The sequence below is a fragment of the Chionomys nivalis genome, chromosome 1 (genome assembly GCF_950005125.1).
Source record: "Chionomys nivalis chromosome 1, mChiNiv1.1, whole genome shotgun sequence".
NCBI classification, from domain to species: domain Eukaryota; kingdom Metazoa; phylum Chordata; class Mammalia; order Rodentia; family Cricetidae; genus Chionomys; species Chionomys nivalis.
In genome coordinates this window covers 59,185,398-59,211,119 of record NC_080086.1, presented here as the reverse complement: position 1 = coordinate 59,211,119, position 25,722 = coordinate 59,185,398, and the positions used below count along the sequence as shown (strand labels likewise).

Genomic DNA, 25,722 nt, shown 5'->3' with positions numbered 1-25,722 from the left:
AAAGAACTGGCAAGTCAGTGTCTTCCAGATGCACATCTAAGACACTCTGTGACTGTCTTACTTGCGGACAGGAAGTGGTGAAACCTACAGAACATTCCTGCATCTTATTTGTGCCTCTGGAGAGCAAAGCAAACTGTTTAGGAAGAGGCTGCTTTGAGTCCTTGTTTTCATTGTAACCTCTCTCCGGGCCCTGTGTGCACTGGTGTAGTTCATCTGAATTGGTGCAGTTAATCATTCTGCTGGCCTTCAGAATTCCCAAAGGAAAATGTTCAAATCCATATACATGAGATGCATGGTGTACTTAGCTATACATTTGCCAAAGTCTTGGGTCATCCCCCAGGGTTGGTGTTCAGCTGGCCTAGTTGTGACATACAGATGAGGCAGTGGAATTTAGAACCTGGAACGGGGGTGGGTACTGGTCTTTACAGTTAACACAGCAGGTTAGCCATAGCATATGTGGTTCAAGTTTTCTTTTGAGCCAGTGAGGCAAGCTGAGTCAGTTATATGTCAGACTGATCACATAAAATGCTACTTAACCAAGGTGAGTGATGATATTGAAAATGATTTGGTGACTTGGAAAGGTGAGAGGAGACTAATGCTGACTGAGGACTCACATGGTTGGTAGAGGCTGTGGGCATCTGCCTCCATGTTTGAAGAGTAGGCAAGTGTGGTGCATGTGTACTGGTGAGGGCTTCAGTGTGGTGGGGTTGATGCTGATATCTGGGAAACTGGAAAGTCAAGATGCTCATGTGAAACCATGTTTTCATAAGAACCCATGTTGGGGTTGGCTGTGCATGCCTTTGATCTTAGCACTCAGGCAGGCAGATCTGAGACTACCCTAGTCTACATAATGAGTTCCAGTCCAGCCACAGTTATACAATGATATGTGTCTCAAAAACAACTAAATTAAAAATACAATAAGCCCTGACCTCTGGCAGAGCATTGGTGCTTTGCAGTGGTTTCTTACATCCAGGCTGCACATGTGTGTGTACAGTAAATGAGTATCCACCAATAGGAGCAGTCAGGATCTTTTTTTCCTTTTCACAATCACTTTGAGTCCCTCCCTCCCTTTCTTTTTCATTTAAATCCATTTCTAACTGCCCTGTTTTCCCTTACTCAGAAGCCTATATGTTTTTGTCAGTGTGGCCTGGCTTCAGCATTTTCTCTAGGCTGTGGCTTTATCCTCTTCTGTGTCTTGTTCATTGTCAGCGTTAAGCTCCCCTGAACTGGAAGCTGGTGTCCACCTTTTCCTTCCCCACCTGCTTCATCCTCTCCACCCTTCCACAGTTATTGTGGTCTGAGGTTTTGTGAAAAGACCTGGCTCTGCTCCCTACATGGTCTCCCAGGTTACAGGTATTCTGAGTTGTGCAGGACATGTGGTTTATGTAAAAATCTTTCTCTAGCTCTATGGATGCTATTTTGAATTTCTAGAGAATGGTGGTCAGTGCAGTGTAGAATGTAAACTAAGCACCACGGGGCTGGTTTGCTTTTGCTTAAGATTTCTAAAACTGAGCTGCTTAGTTATTTTCAGTCACTGCCTAGTAGTTCATTAAAGTAACAGAAACACAAACACAAGTCAGCGTTCAGACTTGTTAAGAAGGAACTACCAACTAACTCCTGACTGCCTGTTTGCAGATTGATTTAACAATTGTCTTATACTGTAGCCTTCCCTCTGCTTTTGAAATATTGCCTTGAGCATCACTTTGAGACGTGCTATCACTCGGTCATATGGACAGACATTCTTGATCTCTCCTCTCAGGAAATCCATCTCAGCTGGGACTTGTTAACACTGCAGTGGATGTCCCTGCAGAGGGGCCAGTTATTTAGAAGTGTTGGCACCCCAGGACTACATCACCAGGGTTTCATGTTGAGCCTTGGTATAACACGAGGTGAAGCAGACTGCATACTAGCTCACCATGTGATGCTAAGATGCACTTTTCCATGCAACCTATTTTCTTCCTTGCTAGAGAGTTCTCTAGCATCTCTCCACATAACCCCTCAGGTGCCAGGCAGCTCAGAGAACAGCAGGGATGAGCATTTCTGTTTTATCACCCACAAGCCATGCTTGTACACAGGACAGTCAACACAAACCACCTCCTACGAGTCCCTTAGAGGGACATCTGTAACTAAAGCCAGAGGGAGCCAGAAAGTAGAAAGGCAGAACCAGATGACCTGAGGAAGCCTGCTTTCTCTTTGAGTATTGTTATATGCATTGTTACCCAAATGTGTTTATGGCTCAGTGCCACAAGAGGGAAGAATGTGTGTCTTTCCTTTTAAATCTCAACACAAATTTGCCTCCTGTCACATGTGCCTTGCTGTTTTGTGGTGTGTGTGCTCACAGCAGTGTCATAAAAAGTAGGAGTAATTTGCTGCACAGTGCTGCCATGGCCATGACAACTGTGATGTCACTAAGTGATTGGACATTTTAACTCTATTGTGACCTGAAGTGCTGAGCATGCATTCTGTCATCATGCGCCCTTGGCAGTGCTGCCTGAAATGTTTGAATACACAGCAACCTCAAGCTTTAGTTTAACAGGCATGATCCTGTTCCATCTGTGGCTCTCTCCAGCTCCACTATGCCTCAGAGGGCTCTGTTATAACATCATGTGGTTTTTTTTTCCCTCTGAACTGCTTGTTGCCTTCATAACTTCAGGGACATCTTTTCGTCTCCTTCTTCTGATACTTCTTTGGGTGTTATGGTGGTTTGAATGATAGATGTCCCTCTATTTTTAGGCATTTGAATACTTGGCCTCCATTTTGAGGTACTATTTGTGTGTGGGGTGGCAGGTAGGAGCTATGCCCTCATAGGAGGAGGTATGTCACTGAGGTGGGTTTTGAGACCTTAAAGACTACCATTTTGAGTTCTCTGCTTGTGGCTTGAGGTTTGAAATTCAAGCTCTAAGATGTTCCTGCTGCCATGCCTACCTGCTGCTGAGCTTCCCCATTGTGATGGTGATGCTTATCTCTCTAGAGCCATAAACCCAAATAAACCCTTACCTTCATAAGTTGTTTATCATGGAGTTTTTTCACAGCAATGGAAAAGTAACAGGTTGGTACCAGGAGTAGGGTATTGCTGTGACAGACCTGACCATGCTGTCTTTTGGAGGATGTAGAAAACTTTGGAGCTTTAGACTAGAAAAGCAGTTGAACACTGTTAGCAGACCTTAATGGGCCATCTTAGTTGGAGCTTGGAAAACAGTAGTGCTGAGAGCTATGTGGATTGTGGAGGCCCAATTCAATAGGTTTCAGGGGGGAACAATATTAGCAAGTGTGCAAGATTGATATCTTGGTAAAACTGTGACTTCTGTCCTAAGAACATGCCTGAGACTAAATTTAAAAGCAATGGACTTTGGCAGAAGAGATTAAGACCTCATATTGACTCTGTTGCATATTTAGTAATCTTATGCAGTGAAAAAGAACAAGTAGAACAGAAAGAAATATAAAATGTAGTTTTAAGAGAAAAAGAACTCCAGGAAACATTGTTGCAGCCAAATCTTGTGCTGAAAGAGATAGGGAAATTGAAGAGAGGTCTGATCTATAGTAAAATAAAGGGAAGAGTGCCCTCAGGGAGAGACCCTATCTAGCTAAACTTCCAGCTTGTGAAAAGAAAAGGTCTAGGGAATTTTCTGCACCTAGAAAGGAACAAACAAGTGCAGCAAGTGTGACTCAGTGGGGCCCAGGGTCCATCCAGATCTGGCAGCTGAACTTGGAAATACTGCCTATGTGGTGCAGGTTCTAGAGTCATAAAGGATATACTAGTTAAGAGGTTGTGGAATCTTCCTCTGTGGTGTCAGAGAGCTGCTGAAGCCAGGCGTTTGAAGGGGAGTCCCTGTAGGAAGCCCTGAAAAGTCACTGTGTGGAGCTGTGGGAGTGAAGCTTGTGTTGCATTAGAGACCCTAGTATGTTGGAAATGCCAGAGCTGTGAGGCATCTGCCAAAGGGAGAACACAGGGAGTAGGACCAGTCTGAGAGGCATGCAGCAGAGCTGGAGATAGGAAACCATATAAGATCTTTGATATCAGGCATGGAGATACAGGATTTGGAGTTTGCCCTGCTGGGTTTTGGTGTTGTTTGGTCTAGTGTTTTCTCTCTATGCCCCCGGTCATCCTATTTGAAATGGTAATGTATGTCTATGCCATTGTATTTTGGATGTATATAATTTGCTTTTTTTATTTCATAGGAGGTTATAGTTAAGAGATTGCCTTGGTCTCAACAGAAACTTTGGACTTTTAAAACACTGCTGTGACTAAAGAGTACAGGGCTTTATAAGTTGGACTGAATATATTTTGCACTGTGATATGGCAATGACACTATGGGGGCCAGGGAGTGAAATGTGGTAGTTTTGAAAATTGGATGTCTCTTTGTATTTTCAAGCATTTAAATACTTGGCCCCTGGCAATGTTGGGGAATGTGGCTTAGAAGGATCTCATCATTGAGACAAGTTTTGAGAGCTTAGAGACTTGTACCATTTTCAGATTACTCTCTGCTTGCTGCTTTGAAATGTGGTCTCTCTCTCAGCTGTTCCCACCACCATGCCTTCCTGCTGTCATGTTTCCCCACTGTGATGGTAGTCCTGATCCCTCTGGAACTATAAGCCCTTCCTCCCATAACTTGTCACCTCAATAGAAACGTAGATATACAGATATCCATGGCATTTGCACATTTTTCTGAAGTGTGATTCCTATTGAAGGCAGTTTCATTTCATTCTTCCTTTTTGGCATTGAAGTTCTCCAAGGCTCAATCCTGGAAAAGTGAGTGGCAAAATAAAATTAGACAAGAGAGTAGAGTGACCTAAAATGGCTACTTCTCAGAAATCACATTTGATGGCACGAATAGAGGTATGAATGAAGAAGTAGCTTTTAGACACTAGGAACAAACACAAAAGTCTTTCTATGTGAGAGAAATTTGGAGACAGGCAAAGGTGGTATGGGGGTCCTACAATGTTATCAGTAGTTTAGGTTCTATTGTTCTATATGGCTACCTCTAGCTCATGGCTTCCCTCTTCAAGGTAACCTCATGATTCAAAATGACTGCTGGGAATATACCCATATCATCCCTTCCAGGCAAGACATATGAGAAGGGCAGTGAGTGACTAAAAGGTGTGTGTTCTATAAAGACAGCCTCCTTTACAGGTAAGTCTCAAGGTCCTGTACTCAACAGCGTCATATTCATCTTAGAGATAGACTGTAGTTAGATACTTTTTAAGGCTAATTTTGAAGAGATGTAGTATGTTATCTGTGCATTTAATTAAAATAACATTTCTTTTAAAATTGCTTCTTAGATCTGAGTAGATATATTTCCAATTATATAAAATATGGTAAGCATATGGAAAAGTGCTTAGCATCTCTAGACACATGGGATTGTAAATCAAATTACTACCTTCATACCCACTGTGATGATACCAGAATCAAAACAGTAGTGACAAGATTTGTTCAAAAGGACATATAGAAATTGGGATCTCTGAACCATTGCTGGTGACTGTGAAGTAGGGTTACTGCTTTGCTAAAGCCTGGAGTTCTTCAGAAAAGTAAACATTGAGCACTGGAGCTATGGTGCAGTCAGTAAAGTGCCTGCTGTGCAAACTTGGGGACCTGGGTTCTAAGCCCCAGTGTGGGGTGGAGGAGTAAATGGGGATGGGGAGAGACAAAGGCCAGTCCAGCCAATCAGTGTGCTCTAGTTTTAGAGAAAGACAAAAGTGAAATGGAGAATGGTCAAGAAAGTCACTAAAAACTAATCTGTAGCCTCCATTTACACATGCACACATGCACATGTACCCTTCCACACATGTAACACACCCCACCCCACACTCACAGAGATACAGGCTAGTAAGAGGACTCAGCAGGTAAAATGCTTCTTGTGCAACCCTGCATAATTTAAGTTGGGCCCTTTGAATCCATGTAAAGCTAGAAGGTGAGGGTCATCTACATACAGTTGTTCTCTAATCATGCAGATGTACCAACAATGATAAAATGAAAAACAAGATCTGGTGTTTTTTATTTTGTGTATGGGTATTTTGTTTGCATATATGTTAATGTACCACATGCATGAGTGATGCCACCAAGGCCAGAGGAGGGCATCAAATCTGGAACCAGAATTATAGATAGCTGTGAGCCACCGTGTTGGTGCTGGGAATTGAACCTGGGTCCTCTGGGAGAGCAGTCAGTGCTCTTAACCACTGAACTATTTCTCCAGCCCCATGGCACCTGCCTTTATTCCCAGCACTCAGGAGGCAGAGACAAGTGGATCTCTGGGAGTACTGAGGACAGCCTATACTACATCATTTCAGGCAAACCAGAGCTACAGTGAGACTGTCTCAACAAACAAGCAACAGTAAAACCCAAAAAGTAATGAAGTAATTGTGCATGCTGTTACATGGGTGAATTTTTAAAAATTGTTTTGTGTATGAGTGTTGTGTATGCATGTATGTCTGTACACTGTGTGTGCAGTGCCTGAAGAGGCCAGAAGAGGGGCATTAGATTCCCTGGGTCTGGAGTTACAGATGGTTGTGAGTTCTAAGAACCTGGGTCACTCTGAACTGCTGATCCATGTCTCCAGGTCATGGCTATTTTTTTTTCTTTGAGACAGGGTTTCTTTGTGTAACCTTGACTATCCTGAAACTTGATCTGTAGACCAAGCTAGCCTTGAACTCGGAAATCTGCCTGCCTCTCCAGTGCTGGAACTAAGGCATGTGCCATCATGCATGGCCCATCACAGATAAACTTTAAAAGCATCATGGCAAACGAAACAACCATCACAAAGGAGCATGCATATTTATGTTTTTATTTCTTCTTTGAGAATTTCATACATGCATATAATGTATTGTGACCTTATCCACACACACCCATTCCTTCCTACTACCCCTCCCAAAATCCACTAATCTTTTCACCTGGTAACTGCTTGTCTCTTCTTTCTTTCTTTCTTTCTTTCTTTCTTTCTTTCTTTCTTTCTTTCTTTCTTTCTTTCTCCCTTTCTCCCTTTCTCCCTTTCTCCCTTTCTTTCTTTTTTTTTAAAAAAAGCCCATTATATTGACTACCTTTCCATTTATGTGACAAAATACCATGACCATAAGCAACTTACAGAAGCAAGAATTTACTACTTTGGCTCACAGTTCCAGAGGGAAAGCCTGTAATGTCAAAGAAGGCGTGGCATGGATCAGGAAGATAACTGTTTACAACTTTATTTACTTACCCAAAGCAGAGAAAGAAAGTTAGATTGGGAAGTGAGGCAAGGCTAAAAACCCTCAAGGCCAACTCCGGTGACGCAAGCTTGCACCTCCTTACAGGCTCCCAAAACTTCTCCCAGAATAGTGCCACCAATCTAGGACCAAGAGTTCAAATATGTGAGCCTGAGACATTATTCATTTAAACCACCATGCCCACCAAGTCCAATTAGTGTTGCTGGTATGTCCATATATATGCTGGGAACCATATATATCAGTGACCATATTCTCAAACAAACATGACTTCTTCCTCCAGTAGCCGTCAAGTACCAAGAGCTCTTAAAGGGGTAGGAAGGACCACATAATTCATGATTCCCTTTATATTAAATGTTCAGAACAGGCAAATACAGGCTACTAGGAGATAGGAGATAACTCAATCGATATCTTGCCAACTGTGCAAGCATGAAGGCCTGGATTTGACCTCCAGTACTATATTTACTGTGCAGTAATTCCAGATTTCTGAGGAGAAACAGATTTCTGGGGCTCATTGATCATCTGGTCCCATCTATAAGTGACTCCCAGTTTCTAGTAAGAGACCCTGTCTGAAAAGAAACAAAGTGTGTGACTCTTGAGAAGCAATATCTAGTCTCCACATTCTTTTTCCTGGGGGGTGGGGGTAGGGTTGAGACAGGGTTTCTCTGTCCTGGAACTAGGTCTATGGACTAGCCTCAAACTCAGAGAGATTCACATGCTTCTGCCTCCCAAGTGCTGGGATTAAAGGCGTGTGCCACCACTGCCCAGCATAGTCTCCACATTCTTGCACAAGGATGTACATATATCTGCACATACATATGTATATAGACATACATAAAAAAGAGGCAAATCTGGGACTGGAGAGAAGTCTCAGTGGTTAACATTTGCTGCTCTTCCAGTGAACCCAAGATCAGTTTACAGCTCCCAAAAAAGGCAGCTCACAACTTGTCTATAACTTCAGTTCCAAGGGAATCCCATGCCTCTGGCCTCTGCAGGCACTTGCACTAATATGTACGTACCCACATGTGGATGTACATACCTACACCTTATTAAAATCATTTAAAAAAAATCTTAAAAACAGGTAAGTCTGTATACACAGGCTAGGTGAAGTTGTTTGGGGTGGGCAAAACGGGAGTGATCACAAATATACTTGTTTAGGAGATGAACTACTCTAAAATTCAGTAATAATATTGGCTGCATTTCTGAATATACAACACATAAATGTTCATTTTACAAAAACTGAGGCATACAGTGTAGGGTTTATAGCTCTGCCTGCTCTTTTATCTATATGTATAGCATATCTTCATAATTAATCTCAAGTGGTAGGAACTAATTAAGAGTATGGGAGAGAAGTTTCCCAAACAGTTAGCATTGCAAGGATTTCAGGGATTGCTTAGTCATCTTTTTTTCTTCATTTCAGTCCTAAGTGAAGGAAGAGGAGGAGGTGGAGGAGGAGAAAAATGAGGGTGGGATGGTGAGGGTGACAGAAGAAGAAATATCATCACCATCTGCCCTGTACAGTTAAGGTCAGACCTCTCTGACTTGCTGCCCTAATCCCTGAGATTCTGAGTGGTGTCTTTGTTCTGTGGACTGACCATTCCAGAATAAATCTATTTTTCTGAGTCTACGAAGCTGAGAAATGGCAATGCCAGAGGTCAGCAGATAGACACAGGAAGCCACTTTGTCTTCAAGCCTGTAGAATATTAGGAGCTTTGTCCTATGGGACTCTTGCTGTTTGGGAACTTTGTTCCTGATGGGCAAAGATAGATCAAAGGCCGGGGAGAAGTAGTATGGTGTTTGCAAAAGTCTTCATGCTAGGGACAGACATCTCCTAATCTAGAGCTCTGGCTGCTCTTCAGCAAGTTAGGATAGAACAGTCTTCTCACCACAGGTTGTGCACAGTGGGCATGGACCTCTGCAAGCACTTCAGGTGTGTGCCTGAGGAGCTGTCCTGGAATGGTCCTGGAACCTGGGGTGGGCCCCCAGATCAGAGCTTGAAAAGAAGAGGATTCCCTGTGTGGGGAAGTGGTAGTCAGGATGGAAAGTGGAAAAGAGGATGACTGGGAGGCTGCACTCTGCCAGATGCAGCCAACAGCCTACCTCTGCTCTTGTGGCTGACATGGCAAGCATACTAGATTGGCTTCTAGGTAGATGGTAGAGATAAGCCAGCACTGTAGGGAGAAGCTAGAAATGTTACAAGAGGAAAGTCCTGCATGAACTTCCCTCAAATGGACAGTCCCATGTGTTGCCCTCTTGTAGAAGTTCACATCCTCATGAAGGCCCTCAGAAATAAGCAGGCATTATTGGGCATTGTTCTTGTTCAGCATAAGATCTGAAAGAGGATTTATGTTTTCATAAATGTGTCATCATCTAAACCCAACCCCCTGCCTCCCAGTGCTTACTTGAGCATTGAGACTCCTTAAGCATCTCTGTTAAAAGAAGGAAAATGTTCCCACAGTCCCTAATGTTAGGTATGCATTTTTCACACTGTAACATCTCCACAGTTGTGTTGCATCTTCCAGCCAATGGCATCTTTATAACAGTTCATTTTCCAATTGTTGATGTCCTAGACTTGGTAGAATGTGGTCTGTGCTATCAGATACTGAATTGTGGGGTTGCATTGTCCTTCATGGTCTGTCTCTGGTCTAGGCTGTACATGTTGAGTAATCGGATTCCCAGCCCAGGTTTGTGACCAGAAGCTTCCATGTCCCTTGTTTCTGGAAAGAGCCAATGGCATCCTTTCATTTTTGCAGACTTTTGTCAGTAGACCACAGGCAGATCTTCTGTCCTCAGGTTGCTAACTAACAAAAGTATGGTGAGATTTTCCTCCTTGCCCTGTCCCTTTTGTTCATCTAGGTACTCAGTTTCTGTGACCCTCTCTGGAACCTCTCTGGGCCCATCCTTGTCAGCAGACCTTTCCCAGTGTAACTCACCCACATTGCTGTTCCTGGGAAGATGAGGGAAGGGAACAATGCTTTATTCTAGCATGGAAGAAAGACAAGAAACTTTCTTATCCTTCTGAGACAGAAAGTGCTGGCTCGATGACCTGTGAGGGCTATTTCTGCATGTACACTCCATCTTTTCTCAAGGCTTCTCTGTAGGTAAGAACTGACTAGACACTTCTCAGACTACAGAGTCTTTACAGCTGAACGTCCCTCTCCTCTGAGATGGACAGTACCACCTAGCAGTATGCTTGCCCAGGCAACATGAACCAGGTCAAAAGTAACCGAGAACTGTTCCTACAATACTCAGCCACAGCCCCCAAACTGCTGGCCCACGTCTCCAAACTCCTCATTGTCTGCCGAAACTCAGGCATTACCATCCCAAAAGGCATCAGGAATATCTTTGAGTTCACCTGGGAGGAACTCATCTGTGACCCTGCAGTGCCCACCCCATCTGAGATCCAGGATCTGGTGATCAGCTTTGGAACTCCTACAGTGGTGCTTGCAGAGGTGATCCCAGTGCAGGTCCCCTTGCAGAAGAAGCCACCCCCACCACCCCCACCCCCACCAGTACTGCTGACAACCTCCAGCGGGGGCAAGCACTCGACCCCCACTCCTGCCTCTACTCGACTGGTGCCCACTGGTCAAGATACCCTGCACAAGTTCCAGCGGCAATCCATCCACCTGCTGACAGAGCTGCTTTCCCTGAAGATGAAGGCCATGGTGGAGTCTGCCTCTGGTAAGGCTGCTCACAGATTCCCTTCCCCTCCGTTTCTGAACAGGTACGTGTGTGCGCGCTGTGTGTGCGTACATGCATAACATCTACCCCAACAGGTGTAAGTTGAGCATCCACAATCCAGAATCTAAAATACTCTGTAGTCTGAGGATGTTGAATGCTCACATAATGCCACAGAATATTCCACAGCTGACAGTGCACGGTGATTCAAATTCCATGTCTGAGTCCCATCCCCAGATATCTCCATATGTAAAGAAAGACATTCCCAAATCTGTCTCCCCCAAAGTCCCTCACTCTTTTAGCCCTGTGTTAAGGGATACTTAACCTATATAAGTATGCACTGGAAATGGGAGTGGTGGCCTTGGGTTTGCTGCAAGAATGCTTCCCTCTTCCCTGCCCAGTACTCTCCTTTTGCCTTCTTTGCTCTTCCACTTTGCTCCCAGTCATCCATCTCGAGTGCCCATTCAAAAATTAGCAGTGTTGGCAGTGAGACATTAGAGACACTGAAGGGAGCCTTCGGGATGATGATACGGAGGTGGAAAGAGCTGCATTGGAGAGAAGAGACATAGAATTTATGAATCAAGAGCCTGGTCCACCCAATGCCAAGAAAATTCTGAGCCCAGTGCCTCCAAACTAAGGGCATCATTCCAGGGATGGGGAAGAACCCAAGACAGTGTCAGCAGAAGTCTCTTGGAGGCCTCAGTGCTCAGCTGTGGGCAGGTAGGCCGGCAGGCAGGAAGATTGGGAGTAAAGTACTGCCTGCCGGATCTTGAGCTCTCTGCTCAATCAAGTGTACATGTCAGGAGCTCCTCACCTTTACATCAGGAATGAGTTCATCTTTTCCTGGGCCTTCCTAGTCTTCCACTATTTCCTGGGTCATTTGCAAAGGTTTTTTTCTGGAAGAGACATCCTTGCCAGGAAGAAAACACTTTGCCTTTGTTCATTCCTTCAGCAGGCGCTAATCCTCTGGACATCACCAAGCGCTTTGTGGAGGCCAGCCAGCTTCTCCATCTCAATGCCAAGGAGATGGCCTTTGACTGCTTGATTGGCACTGTCGGAAAAAGCTGCTTTAGTTCAACACAGCTGCGGAAAGGTGGGTACCCTCCTGTAGGGAAAATATGCAAACAGAGCCAACAAGAAGGTACTAGGAAGGTAAAAGCTACAGTTGAAAGGCCAAAGCTCCCAAGAGCTGAGGTGGCTAGACCCCAGCTGCTAACAGGGACGACTCATACACCTCTGGTGGAGGACAGCCTAGTTTTTTGTTGGTAGAAATGTCTACACCTCCCAATTCACCGTGTAACTCCTCTTTCTAGTTCTAGAGTATGCTTCTCAAGAGTCAAGCTTCTAAAATTTCCAGTCTGTTGCACACCGGCCCTTTAGTACACATGGTAAAGATGTCATAGCAATGAAGTCACTACTCAGATTGCTGTCGGTCCTGACGCTATGTCTGAGCTCACCTGTTCATGGCATATGCGAATCAGCTCCCATCTGCTGGCCCCAACTCAGCCCTTACATACAAGCAGTCCTACAGGAATGTTTGTCACAGAACCATTTGGAAAGGCAGAAAGATTAGAAACAGCTTTCTATCAATGGCGACGAATTATGATTCATGCAGATACTGTTCATAGTGAGCATCAAAAAGAACAAATCAAGCTGGGCACATAACGCATACCTCTTGTCCTGAGGCAAGAGAATTAGGAGTTCAAGATCATTCTCAGTTACCTAATGAGTTCTAGGCCAGTCTGGGCTACATGAGACCCTGTACCCCAACCCTAAAGCATTAGCAACTCAACAGTGTAGGTAATTCTTAAAAAATATCATCTGGCAAAAGAAAATATGAAAGGATGTGTTTGTGGTGATTTATTTAATAGTTTAATATAAGCAAAGAGATGTTGTTTATGAATATCACAAAATACGGCTGAACAGAATAGGAGGAGAAACATTAGAGGAGTGATCTTTGGAGATATGGAAGTAGGGGAGCAAGATCTGCAAAATCACAATTCACTCAGGTCAGCAGTTCAATGTTTGTAATCTGTTTTCATTTCATGTATTTACCTGTGTGCGTGAAGAGACCAGGTAAGCTCTACCGACCTTCTTTGCAAATATCAAGTGCACTAAACTGTAAAAGTGACAACACTGCCATGCTGCTCATTTGATCCCAGGACTTAGGAAAGTTTGTACCTAATACCAACATCACCCTGAATATGCACAGCAACCACCATTGTTCTTTCTACATCTGTGAGTTTGAATGTTTTAGAGCTCACACATGAGTGAGCTCTTGCAGGATTTATCTTTTATGCCTGATTTATTTCACTTAGCATAATGCCTTCTAAACTTCTCTATCTTGATGTAAATGGTAGGATTCCACTATCTTTTAAGACCAAATACTATCCTACTCTCTTTATGTATCACATTTTCTTTATTTGTTCATCCACTGATGGATACTCAAGCTCATCCCATTTGCCTGTTGGAAATTATGCTGCAGTGAACACCGGTATACAAGTATCTCTCTTATGATCCTGACTTCATTTCCTTTATATTACCTGCAAGTGGGGTTGCCATACAGTAGTTATATTTATAAGTTTTATTATTTTTTGTTTTGTTTGATACAGGGTCTTGCTATGTAGCATTACCTTGTAATTTTCCTGCCTTAGATTTCCAAGTGCTGTGATCACAGTTGTGTGCCACCTTGCACAACAGTTTTATTGTTCAGAGAATCTTTATTATGGTTATATTCAGTTACAATGCTACCACAATTACAAAACTCTTTCTTCCATGCCCTCATTAGCATTATTATTGTTTTTATTTTTGTTTATTATTATTATTTTGTTGTTTTTGTGACAGGATTTTTCTGTGTAGCCTTGGCTTGTCCTGGAACTTTCTCTACAGACCAGGTTGGCCTCAAACTCACAAAGATCATCCTGCCTCTGCCTCCTGAATCTGAGATTAAAGGCAGGTGCCACCACCACCTAGCTATTTTTTTTTATTTTTGATAAAAGTCACAAAATGATATTTATGGTCTTCTGATGATTAATAACTTAAAACATCTTTTTATATATATTTTTGGCCATTTGTATGTCTTTAGCAAATATCCATTCTGATTTTTTTCCATCAACATCCCCCTGTGATTTTTTTTTTTACTACAACCAAAGAGAGTCAACATTTATTTTATCATAAAAGTTCAGCAAATAAAACTATGTACAAGATTCATGCAAAGAATACAATTCCACACAAGATGTGAAAGCAGAGAGCACAGCAAAGGACGCTGTCGAGAAAGACTCTCCGCAGCCTCCCAGACCCGACCAGGAGATGCCCCAGCCCCAGCTTCAAGAGAAAGACAGCTCAGTGACCGTAGATGCCAGAGTGGCCGAAGCCAAGCAGATGGGGGCAGAGGGAACGTCCCAGCAGCTTGCGAAGGCCCCAGCCTGCGCCTCACAGAGTTTCTGTGAAAGTTCTAGCGAAACCCCATTTCATTTCACTTTGCCTAAAGAAGGTGATATTATCCCACCCTTGACTGGCACAACCCCACCTCATATTGGGCACCTAAAATTGGATCGCAACAGACATGGTACTCCTATTGGGATTTGCAGCTGTCCAGAAAGCACCATAGCAACCAGTGATGTCATGTCTGAAAGCACGATGGAGATCAATGATCCTCTACTTGGGAGTGAAAAAGGAGATTCCGAGTCTGCCCCAGAAATGGACGGAAAACTGTACCTGAAAATGAAACTGGTCAGTCCCGAGACAGAGGCCAGCGAAGAATCCCTACCCCTGTGATGTTTTATATCTTTAGTTTGGTTTGGTACACTAGTGTTCATTTGAAGGCTTAGCAGTACTGTCATTAGACCTCAGAACAAATCTTATACCTGTGCTCTGTCGCCTGAGGATCAGCCACCATTTCACTACTCCCTGCCACCAAGGCAGTGGCTTTGTCAAGCTCCCCTGATGATTGGAGGTTAAATACCTGATAATGATAGACATATCCAGAGTAAATCAGCTAAATAGTAAAATTCCAGATCTAGGAAAAAGCATAGGATTTCATGGAAGTTAATGAAAGTCATATTGGGAGTCCATGAAAACTGCTGGTGCATGCTATGGTGGGGCTAAGGAGGTGATGACGAAGTTCCAGGACTGCCAGGCCTATGCAGAGATCTCACAGCAGGAAAAGATGCCAGAACAATGGAAAAGCCCATCCCATCATTGAAGTCACTTAGAAATCTCTCACTGGTTGACACTTGGCGTAGATATTTATCTCTCTCGCTTTAAAAATTTTATTGATTGCTATTGTATATGTGTGCATGATGTGTACATGTGAGGTAAGAGCACAGCTCTATGTAGAATTTGTTCCCTTCTTTCATCGTTAGACAGGTTCTGGGGATTGAACTCAGCTCATCAGGCTTTCGAAGTGTTTTTATCTACTGAGCTATCTCCCTAGACTGAGATAGTCTTCTCTTTTAAAAAGCTCTGAGGATCTTTTTGCGGGGCGGGGGACAGGTAGGTGGTCAAAATAGTCAAATGCAGTGAAAGGAATGGTCCATTTATTTCGTCTGGGAAGGCTTTCATTTGACTCAAGATTTTATTAACTAGATTTCCTAGTGCATTAAGTTCAAAGTTTGATATTTTGTTGCAATATTTGTGTTTTTATGGGATGCCTTCTAGTAAGTTTGCCTGGCATATCTCCTTAAACATACCCTTTGTTAAGGAGACATTTTCCTGGTGGTAAGAATGCTTTCTCCTTATCTTCCTGTCATGACACCTGCCCTCCTGACTTGTCACAGACTAACTCAGGACTGCTCCTTTATTCTCCTTTGACAGTGGCATTACTGAGTAAAAAAATCCAAAAAGAAAACACTCTTGTTATTTTGGTTCATGCATATACGTTTTGATAGTATTGCCATTGTCTCTCAGTTTCTGTTACATGTCAACTGAAGATGTTTGCTAGGTGACTGTATGGTTTGCAACATGTGCCATGTGAGTGGGGCTAGACTCCAACACTCAAGTTCCATATTTATCTAAGAGCTTAGCTTCACACGCTTTTTGCTTCTACTTCTATATGCCAACTGTATTTTTCGTTCTGTTGCATTGGTTAAGACTATTTCCTAGGTGAGAGAGTACTGGGGCAGCGGATTACAGTCTGTGCATAGCTTTCCACATGACTTTTCTCTACATGGACAGACTGACCATTAGCTCTTACTCGTTTTTCTCATTTGTGCTGGAGTAGAAGGTGCTGAAAGCTGTTTTCATTTTAATAGCTGAAGCATTAGCAAAAGTGATTGTTCTTGTGTTTTGCTCCTCCAGAGTGGAGACTCTGTTTATAGTCTTTGTTTACTTAATGAGGTTGACTTTACCATTTTCTTTATGAATTTGAGTGTGTTGAATGAATTTCTGAGCGTTTTCCAACATTGGTTTTCTGCCCAACCAGTAACATAGCTGTATATGGGAAAGAACCAGTGAATGAGTCTGTAGGTTTTCTTATATGATTGTAACTAGGAGTGCAGATATTCTATAGAGATCATTTGTGCTCTTCCCTTTGGCTGTCACACTACTGGCACAATGAACCCCAAAGAAATGGAATTTCCCCAGGAGCCTCATGCTTGGGAAGGAAAAAGACTTGAGTCTTGTTGCCAGTCAGTGGGAAAACTTGTCTCCAAGAAAGAGATTTCACACAGAACAGGCAACTTGTAGGACATAGCTCAGAAGCAGTGCTTTGTCAGTGTTGGACAAGCCTGCTCCTGGGGCAGGACTACTTGGTGATACATGATTCTTGTCCTCTATTATAATACATAATTCTTGTCCCCTATTTAAACCTAAGACTCATGTATCAGGTGGTGGCACAGAAGACAGTGTGATGCTGTGGGACTGGGAGGCTATTGGAAGAACATCTGATTCCCATGCATTAGATAATGGGAACTCCCACTCTCATCCCTTCCTCCCCACTGCCTAGTGTCCACACCTAGTGCCAAACTGACATGTGCACTTGCCCTTTGAAGATTTTTCCCTGTGCTTTCTTTCTGCTCCTCATGTAAGTGTGAGACACTCTTCACCCTGAAGAGGCTGGGACAGGGAGACCTGTAAAGGGAGCCTTAAGATGTTGCTTACTTATTGAGTTCTTGCGTTTATGTCTAGAAGTCTCTCCTCAGAAGACTTCCTGGTTGGTTTATGACTATAGATAACTTTGCAATATCTGGCCCACCATCTTGTTTGAACAAGAAAACTATATTACATTTTGTAATTTAGGTAAAATTGTAAGAGATTGTAAAGAAGATTCATTCTTCTTATCTAGACTCCCCCATGAACATCTCTGCCATGGGAGTGAACACACCCTATCAGCTGGTCTACCAGAATTCCACAGCCTGTCTGAGCTTCTCCCTCTCCACAGGAAAGGAAGGCAAGAAGAAAGGTGAGAAAGAAAATAGTGTTTTCAGCCAGACACACACACTTCTCTGTGCCTGTTTCTCTGGTGGGGAGAGTCCACACCCTCAATGGTGCATTGGGAGGAGACATGAATGACTGGATCAGCATCTAACCTGTGCGGCTGGTAGCATGGTTAGGTCTCATGTCTGATAGAAGGATACTCAGCTCACCGAGATTCAGCAGCCTGTGACACAAATCCTTATAAGCACTCCAGAGCTGCAGCACATCCAGTCACTGCAATCAGAATTGCATTCCATTCCAGCGTGGGTCCCTCATGCAATTAAGTCCTTCAACCCAGGCAGTATCCATATCTAATGCCTGTGAATAAGACAGCTCTGTTCAGCCACACGGTCAGTGGAGAAATAGTGATCTTTGTGCCCCAAACTTAGCAGGCTCCAGTTCTGTGTTCTAGAGGGGCTACGACGCATGGGCAGAACACAAAGCCACAGAAGTCTCCCTTGCCCTGCTGAGAAAGGCCCACGTAGAAGGGAAGGGAACTTTAGGGAAAACAACAGGTGAGAGAAAGCAGCTCCAAGGGGAGGGGCCTGCTGAGAGTAAGAGAGACCTGAGGACCTTCCACCCACCCTGCCAGCTGTGATGACAACATGAACGAGACAGACAGGTAGGGGAGGAGTGGATAGTAAAGGAGGGCAGGGTTGGTTCACATTGCCCCTTTGATTTCCACAGACACTGGAGGTAAGGCTGGAAGTTGAGAAGCTTGAAGCCAAGTCTTCACCCATCCTGGCTGCCTGTGTGACTTGTCTTCTCATGCTTCACCCTCCTTGGTAAAAGGGAACTGGTTACAGGGCCCTATGGAAGCATCAGCCACACTTCATTGTTGTTACTGTTCATTGCTGTGTTCCTCAGCCTCTGATGTACCTTTAATTATTGGCTGGCTAAGTTCAGCCAATGATCCCCATTGCTGCAGAGTGTAAGAGCCTCCTAACATGTTCTGCAGCTCTCCCCCAAGAGAATGTGATGCTCAAGAACTCACCTCTGAAGCCCACCATATTTCTACTCCTTACCTCTAACTACAGGCAAAAAGGCTACAGATGAGCTCACGCCCCCGCTCCCACTCCCACGAGCCCGAACCCCTCCTGAAAGCACTGTTGTTGAGTTCCAGGACCCCTGCCCTGAGGCCCGGGAAAAGCTGCAGGATATGTGTCGTCACATGTGAGTGCCTAGATGTAGGGATGGTATCCATAGGAAGTGGGACACAAGGATAGATGGGTGTCACAGCAGTAAGTACACCCCCCATGCCAGTCCAGCCGTGTCCTACACACACACACACACACACACACATACACACACACACGAGCCTATGGTCCTTCCAATTTATAGATAATAAGAAAAGTAAAGCAGTTCCTGAGCTTGCCTAGCTCTGTCAGCCCAATTCCTATTCAATGCTCTTTGCCTCTGTAACATCCTCCCTCACCCAAGGAAGTCCTTTGTGTGGCTCCTGGCAATTCATAGACTTTATGCCCCAAGTACTAATTTTTTGGCATGATTTTCCAAGTGTTAAAAAAAAATCTCCCCCCAAAATATATCATCCACATAGGTGATTCCTAGTATATTATTTGGGGATACTGTGAGGCCTAACAGAAACCCATTTTTCTAAGGGCCCAGCTCCTAAAAACTAAAATTCCTTTCATACCTAAGTTATATATGTCTCCTGGGATCGTAGGGCCAGGGCACAGGTAGGCAACAGCCACCCAGTTCACCTCTGCACTATGACATTCTAGATGGATCCCACCTGGAACTTGAGGAGGGGGTAGAGGGGTGAGGGAATAGTCTGTCTCCAGCTGCTCCCAAGTTTGCTCCATAGAGCTCCACTCCATAGGCCCAGACAGTCAGACACAGCTGGTCTTTCCAGGGCATATTGGCACCTTCCCACTTCCTCCTAAAAGTACTACCTTTGCTCCTGAGGAAGACTGAGAAGAAGATGTGTACTTTAGGACAAGGGGACTGGGCTGAGAAGGGGCTATAGAGAACCTCTCTGGAGAGAGAGAACCGAGCGCCTAGAAGACGCGTTCATCTCCTTCCCACAGAGAAGCCGAAAGGATCTTGTGGAAAGGGAGGAATGTCTCCTGTCCCATGATTTTACGCAACTACAGGGCAAAGATACCCTCTCATTTAATGTTGACCTCCAAGGGGGACCCTCACCAACCTCTCACTGCGGGGACTCAGGTTACTGCTTCCACTCCTAACCAGCCTTCCAGCCACCATGCTCATATGGGTCGCCATTCTCAAGATTGGAAGGGGCCCAAGAAGCCAATCAAGCTGCATTACACTTTCTATGATGGCTCTTCCTTCATTTAATATCCTTTTGATGGGTGTTGCTCTTTCTCCTCAACTCAGCCCCAGAGAACCCCCGGGCTTGAAACAGCTAACTAGTCAATGGGGATTCTTGGTTAACTAGAGAAGCCTGGTGAGGATGCTCCAGGGGTAAGTGGTGGTTCAGGTCAAGCTCTGGAGGGAGTGAAGAAGGAATTTAAAGTTAAGTACAAGTCCAGTATAGTTCACATAGTAGGAGTATATCAAGCTCCTTATACCTCTGAGAAGCTTGGCTGTGTAGACGGATCCTTGCCTTCAAGGCATCTGCCAGGAGAGAGAAAGCTATAGACAGGGCAGTTCATTTCCAGCTGAGAGAAAAAGTGAGATGTCCCTAAATGCTGTGGTAGGGGTTGTTTCTTGGCTCCTTATTCACTAGTTTTACCCAGTGGTCCTTGCACATCACCTCTAAGGTTCGAGTGCTTAGAGTCTAAGCACTCATCCCACTTGCTGCTCATCTGTTTGACTGCAGCTGAGGTCTGCCTTGGTGTGGCTGAATGTGAATGTTGGGTGCAAAAGTGGCAGAAGAGGACACATTTCCCCCTGTGAATCTGATGGGCAGCATAGACCCTCTTTCTAGAAATATGCATGTGTGTGTATATCCACACACAGGCAAATTGTGAGCTGCAGCTGCAGGGAACTTGTGGCCCACAGAAAACAGCCTTTTTGCCTGGTCCTGAACTCCAGTCCAGAAAGCTCAGATGTTGAAAAGGCAGATGATCCTTTCAGAGGGTGAGCCCTAGGTTTGTACCATGCCTTGGGGTGGGTGGAGTTGGCTGCTTTTTCTACTCACAGGGATGTAACAAGTAGCTATTATGTACAGTGGGTCAGTAGAATGAACTGGATAGATAGACCTGGTTCATGAGAACCTCAGAAGGAGCAACTTTAGTCTGATTGTTGTCTTCTAAAATTAGGAAAGGAATTTGAATTTGGCTATAAAGGTAAAAAAAAGAGAGATCCTTTTGGAAAACATGGAGTTGAAAAGTCCCCTTTACTGTCCCTTTCAGGCGTCTCTCACCCATTTCCTCTCCAGCATCTTCTAGAGCTACACCAGATCCAGATGTCCAGCCTTAGGGCAATGTGAACTCTGAGTCCTTTGGAGGCAAACCATTTATTCCAGGTTCTGAGTTACACTAATTTCAAGGATGGGAGACATGACACAGAGTCATCTAGTTTTGCTCCTTTGTTGTAGAAACAGGGAAACTGAGCCCCAAAGAGGCAGTGTGACCTCTTTGTCACAAAAGGAGTTTGGTGGCAAAGCCTCAAGAGAAAAAGGGCTATTGTGCCTCTGTTTTGGTCCTCTCTCAGATACCAACATTTTGTCCTTAAAGATCATTCTTCATGGTAGAAAAGCATGGAAGGAAGACTTGGAAGGCCCTGGGTAATCAGATCTCCTACCATTGGAGCAGAGGGCAGGTATCTGAGTTAGCTACTTTCATGGAGCCATGGCACCAAACAAGTTTGCCCAGAAACAGCCTCCCCACTTTGTTCCACTTCCACTTGACTGAACTGGGTATTAAAGATTTAAACACCATGTCAAAGAAGTTTCATTGTTTCTCTGCCCATAAATGGATCCATTCTTCACACCCTCCCAGCCCTGCCTCTCCTCATTCCAATATAGAAGAGGCAAACTCCTTCCAAGGCAGCTGTTGCTTGAGAAGGTTGTGGAGCTCCTTCGCCCTTTATTTCTGACTCTTCACTGCATTAACCAGATTCAACACTGTGTTCACAAGTTAGATTTCTAGCAATGGGACCAGAGAACGTTTGCCTTGGATCTTTGTTCCTACCTGTCTCAGAATTATGAGATGCCTTATATGGAACCACCTCAGACCTCTTCTCCATTGCTGCAGGGACACTCAGTGATGGCATCTTGACAATTAGTCTGTTTTCACCTTGGGAGTTACAGAGACCAGGTTCAGTTCTTTTCTGCATCCATTTCCTGTCTTGTCAGTGTGACAAAATACCACACCAGGTATTTGGGGAAGGAAGAGTTTATTTTGGCTCTCAGTTTGAAGGTATAGGCCTTCATGTCAGGTATGAAGGCAGATGTGCAAAGTGGTTGATGACATGAGTCACAGCCAGGAAATGGAGATGAATGCCAGTCTGGGACCCTGGCCCATGGAATGGTGCTGCCCACATTTAGGTCTTCCTACCTCAGTTAAAACCCTCTCGGAGGAAATGCCCTCACAGACACCCACAGAGACTTGTCTCCTACATAATCCTAAATATCATGAAGTTGACAGTCCACATTAGCCCTCACAGTGACCCTGCACACATTACTCAATCTGTGTGCTTCACTTCTCTTGGTTACATGATGAGTGAGTTGGATCCAGTTAATCTTAAAGAAATTCTGTGTCTCTGTGTTCAAAGGCTAAGGTACACCAGCCAGCTGTTGGGTCCTCCCGAGTGAAACATGTTTGGAAAGCTTTTCTTCACCTCTTGGCTTCTTCAGAATGATGGCTTTAGCCACCAACTCTGTTTTTACATAAAGAGCTCAGATAAAAATGATAGGTCTTTGTTCATGGTCACCAGGTTGGCCAGTTGCAAGCCATAGCTGATTTGAACCTGCTGGTCCAGCTGTCAGAACCAGTTCTGTGTTCGTGTCACCATCCTTCACAGAAATCAGCTGGGATCCCCTGGTTTGGACTTGTGCTTTCCTGATTACAGTGATGCTGGACAGCTTTACATTTGCTTCTGTTTGGAGAAGTATGTGTTCTAGCATTTTGCTCATGCCTTGGTTGTGTTTTTGTGTGGCAGTTGCTCGAACTTGAAACTAAGGCCTCAAATGTGCCAAACATGCTTCACCACTGAGCTCTGCCTGTAACCCCAAAGGTTGTTAATGTTGATGAAGTCCAAATTTCCACATTTTATTGATCATGCTTTTGGTTTCAACATCCATGACATCACTGCCAGATCTAAGGTCATGAAGATTTAGCCTGTGTTTTCTTATATCAGCTTTATAGGTGAAGCTCTTAATATAAATCTTTGAGGTATTCAGAGCCAATATTTTACATCTTATATGAGTTAAGGGCCTTGTTTCATTCCTCTGCACTTGGGTATCCCATTGTCCTAGCGCCATTTGTCAAAGAGACCTTTCCACTTGGAATGGTCATGGAGAGCTTGACAAAAATAAGTTGACTATAGATGGAAGTGTCTATTTTTAGACTCATTTTTAATCCACTCTTATAATTTTGGTGTCTATCCTTATGCCAGATCACATTGGTTCAATTATTAAAGATTTGTGGTAAGTTTTTAAAACAACCCATGCTGTGAATCTTCCCAGTTTGGTTTTTTGTTTTTGTTTTAGTTATTTGAAATTCTTTCTTCTTTCTTTTTTTGAAACAAGGTCTCTCTGTGTAGCCCTGGCTGGGCTGGAACTCAAGAGATTTTTGCCTGCCTCTGCTTCCCAAATGCTAGGATTAAAGATATGTGCAACAATGCCCAGCTTCATTCAGTATATTTTGCTTCTGTAGATTTCCTCTCCGTCCTCTCTTTCCTGACTTTCTAATGATCTTCCCTGGGGCTCTGCGGTTCTATTCTTTCTTGGATTAAAAAACATATATAATATCTCATATTGTAGTTCAGGCTGACCTGAAACTGTGTAGCTCAGGCTAGCTTACAACTCACAATCATCTCCTGCCTCAGTGTCCCAAGTTCTGAAAGTCCGGGCATGAGTTCTCATACAATTCCTTCTTTTCCTTTATAATGTACAGTCTGTATAATTTCAACTCATTGACTTTCCAGAACAATTATTTTTTTCTTTTATTGTTTTAACTTGCTGCTTCATTTGTTTAGTGTAATTTTTGTTTTAATCATTGAACTACCTATCTAGGTCTAGAATTTCTGGTCTGTGCCATCTTGTGGGTCATTCTGTGTGACACTCTGTGTCTTTTCCTCCTGCTTATCACCCTCCCTCTTTCCACTTCTGTTTTTATTTGGCTGGTGGGAAAGATTTAGGAGGACAGATTGTGGTACCAGGCACTACAGCCCTACCTGGAGCACTGCTTCTGCAATTCTGTATAGAGAAGGAACTGCCGACACAGCTCTTCTGAGGACCAGTGCTTCTTGGGACCTCTCAAGCTAAGGAAGGAACAGAGAGAACGTACTTTCCCACTAGATTGGCCCAAAGAGGAGGCAGCCTGACAGTACTAGAAATACTGCTGCTGGTTCTGGAGATCATCCCCTGGCCCTGTCACTCACTGGTGGTGTAAGATGAGACAAAGCATGGGGTGACCTCCTCACCCTGCACCTAAGACCTTCATGTGTTAGTACTAAAAGTCTATGTAGTACCATTTAGACCCATGAAAACTCTGACATGTGAAATGGAGAAAGGAGCACTTCCCATAAGGTAGTGGAAAGGAAGGACCTGGAGCATGGCTGGGTCCATAATTATCTGTGACACATGCAAAGCACAGGCAGGATCTTTGAAGGAAGGGAGCAATGCACAACAGAAGAATCCTTTCGGAAGGAGGCTTGTTTCTGCGGGGACCCTGATAGCCAGCACCTGGAGAGTTGTGTTTGACTTGACTGTGTCTGCCAGCTATCCCTCTGGAAACATTGCCATGCTTCAGATTCCCACGTGCTGCAGAGGGAAACCCATCACCTGCCTCTTTAATGACACGCCTAACACCTTCCTGGCTCTGTTCAATGCTGATGGCCAAGGCTGTGTTTACTACAACCTAAAGAACTGGTGAGTAGGTCAAGGGACGTCTAGCCTCATGAAGTATCCCTTGGGATAATTGGTACTGTGTGTAATTAGTGACTAATAGTTCCTAGTTTAAGGAGTCTAGGGAGGTGCTGAGACAGAGTGAAGCAGTACCTGTAGGAACCTGTGGTTCTTTGAGGCCCAGCTGCTAGGTACATGTTGTACTTCACAAAGTGAGAAGGAACCCACTGATACACTAGAACATCAAGATCTCCCTCCATTCTTGGTCCGATAAACAGGGTGGTTTGTTTGTTTGTTTGTTCATTAATCTTTGTTTTTGTTTTTTGAGTCAGGGTTTCTCTGTGTAGCCCTGGATATACCAGAGTTTACTCTGTGGACCAGGCCGGCCTCAAACTCACAGAGATCCACCTGCCTTTACCTCCCAAGTGCTGGATTAAAGGTGTGCACCACCACCTGACTGATACACAGGGTTTTTGTTGCCATTGTTTTTCAGTGCCAAGGACCAGAACCTCATAAATGCTAGGCAAGTACTCTGCCATTGAGCCACACCCCCAGTTTTCACCCCTGGGAGAATTTTTTAGTGGGAAAAGTATCTTACACTCGGAGTGGGTAAACAAATGTGTGAATACAACTTGTGTGGTATATTTATTATCCATTACTGTGGTGAAGTACCTGACATTAATAACTTTAAGGAGAGATTTATTTTAGTTTGCAGTTTCAGAGGTGTTAGTTTGTTATAGCACAATGGATTAGAGCAATTCACTTCATGGTGACCTAGGAAATAGAGAAAGGAGATTACAAGGGATCAGAGCAAAATACAGCCCTCCCCAAGATACAATTTAGTGACTAACTTCCTCCTTCTCTTGTCTTTCCCTACCTCCTAATGATGCCAGCATATTATGAACTCATCAAAGGATTAATCTACTGATCAGGACAGAACACCTAGGATCCATCCATCTCTGAAAACACAGATAAACCCAGAGGCACACTCCACTAATCTAGGTATATCCAACCTACTCAAGTTGACAGCTCAGATTAAGAGCAGCACACTCTCCTGATAGCTAAGAGTTGATCTTTGCATAGCTTTTCATAAGTTGTTTTTGGGAGGTGTTACTTTCATGTTTGGATGTTGTAGCTCACATTTTGGTGCTGGATATCTTTGTGCCAAGCTACAGAACTACAGAAAAAAATCATTTTTCATCCTTTGGGTTTTGCTTGAGCCTACATTATCTACCTCAGCCTGTCTCTTCTCCAAAGATGCCCCACTAGCGTCAGGTGGTGTAAAGGAGTCCTAGACTACAGTGGCTGGAAAGGTGAAGCTGCTCACAGGAGTCTTTCCTTCCCTTCCTCAGGTTGTTTATGTCAGGTAAACATTGCTTCAGACTAGGGCAGGCTTTCCCAGCCCTGCCTGTTTGTAGCCTGCAGTAAGGAGGGAATTCTTT

The 25,722-nt window shown here is 44.0% G+C and overlaps 1 protein-coding gene across 1 annotated transcript in view; it reads left to right on the top strand.

The window, feature by feature from the left end:
• Positions 1 to 10,397: 10,397 nt before the first annotated feature.
• C1H3orf20 (chromosome 1 C3orf20 homolog) overlaps positions 10,398 to 25,722 on the top strand; it is a 50,460-nt gene continuing 35,135 nt past the window's right edge. Inside the window, exons 1-7 of the mRNA XM_057785413.1 lie at positions 10,398 to 10,872; positions 11,822 to 11,962; positions 17,153 to 17,269; positions 17,971 to 17,991; positions 18,321 to 18,456; positions 19,332 to 19,601; positions 24,155 to 24,304. Coding sequence (XP_057641396.1) covers positions 10,398 to 10,872; positions 11,822 to 11,962; positions 17,153 to 17,269; positions 17,971 to 17,991; positions 18,321 to 18,456; positions 19,332 to 19,601; positions 24,155 to 24,304 — 1,310 coding nt within the window. The remainder of the gene's footprint in view (positions 10,873 to 11,821; positions 11,963 to 17,152; positions 17,270 to 17,970; positions 17,992 to 18,320; positions 18,457 to 19,331; positions 19,602 to 24,154; positions 24,305 to 25,722) is intronic.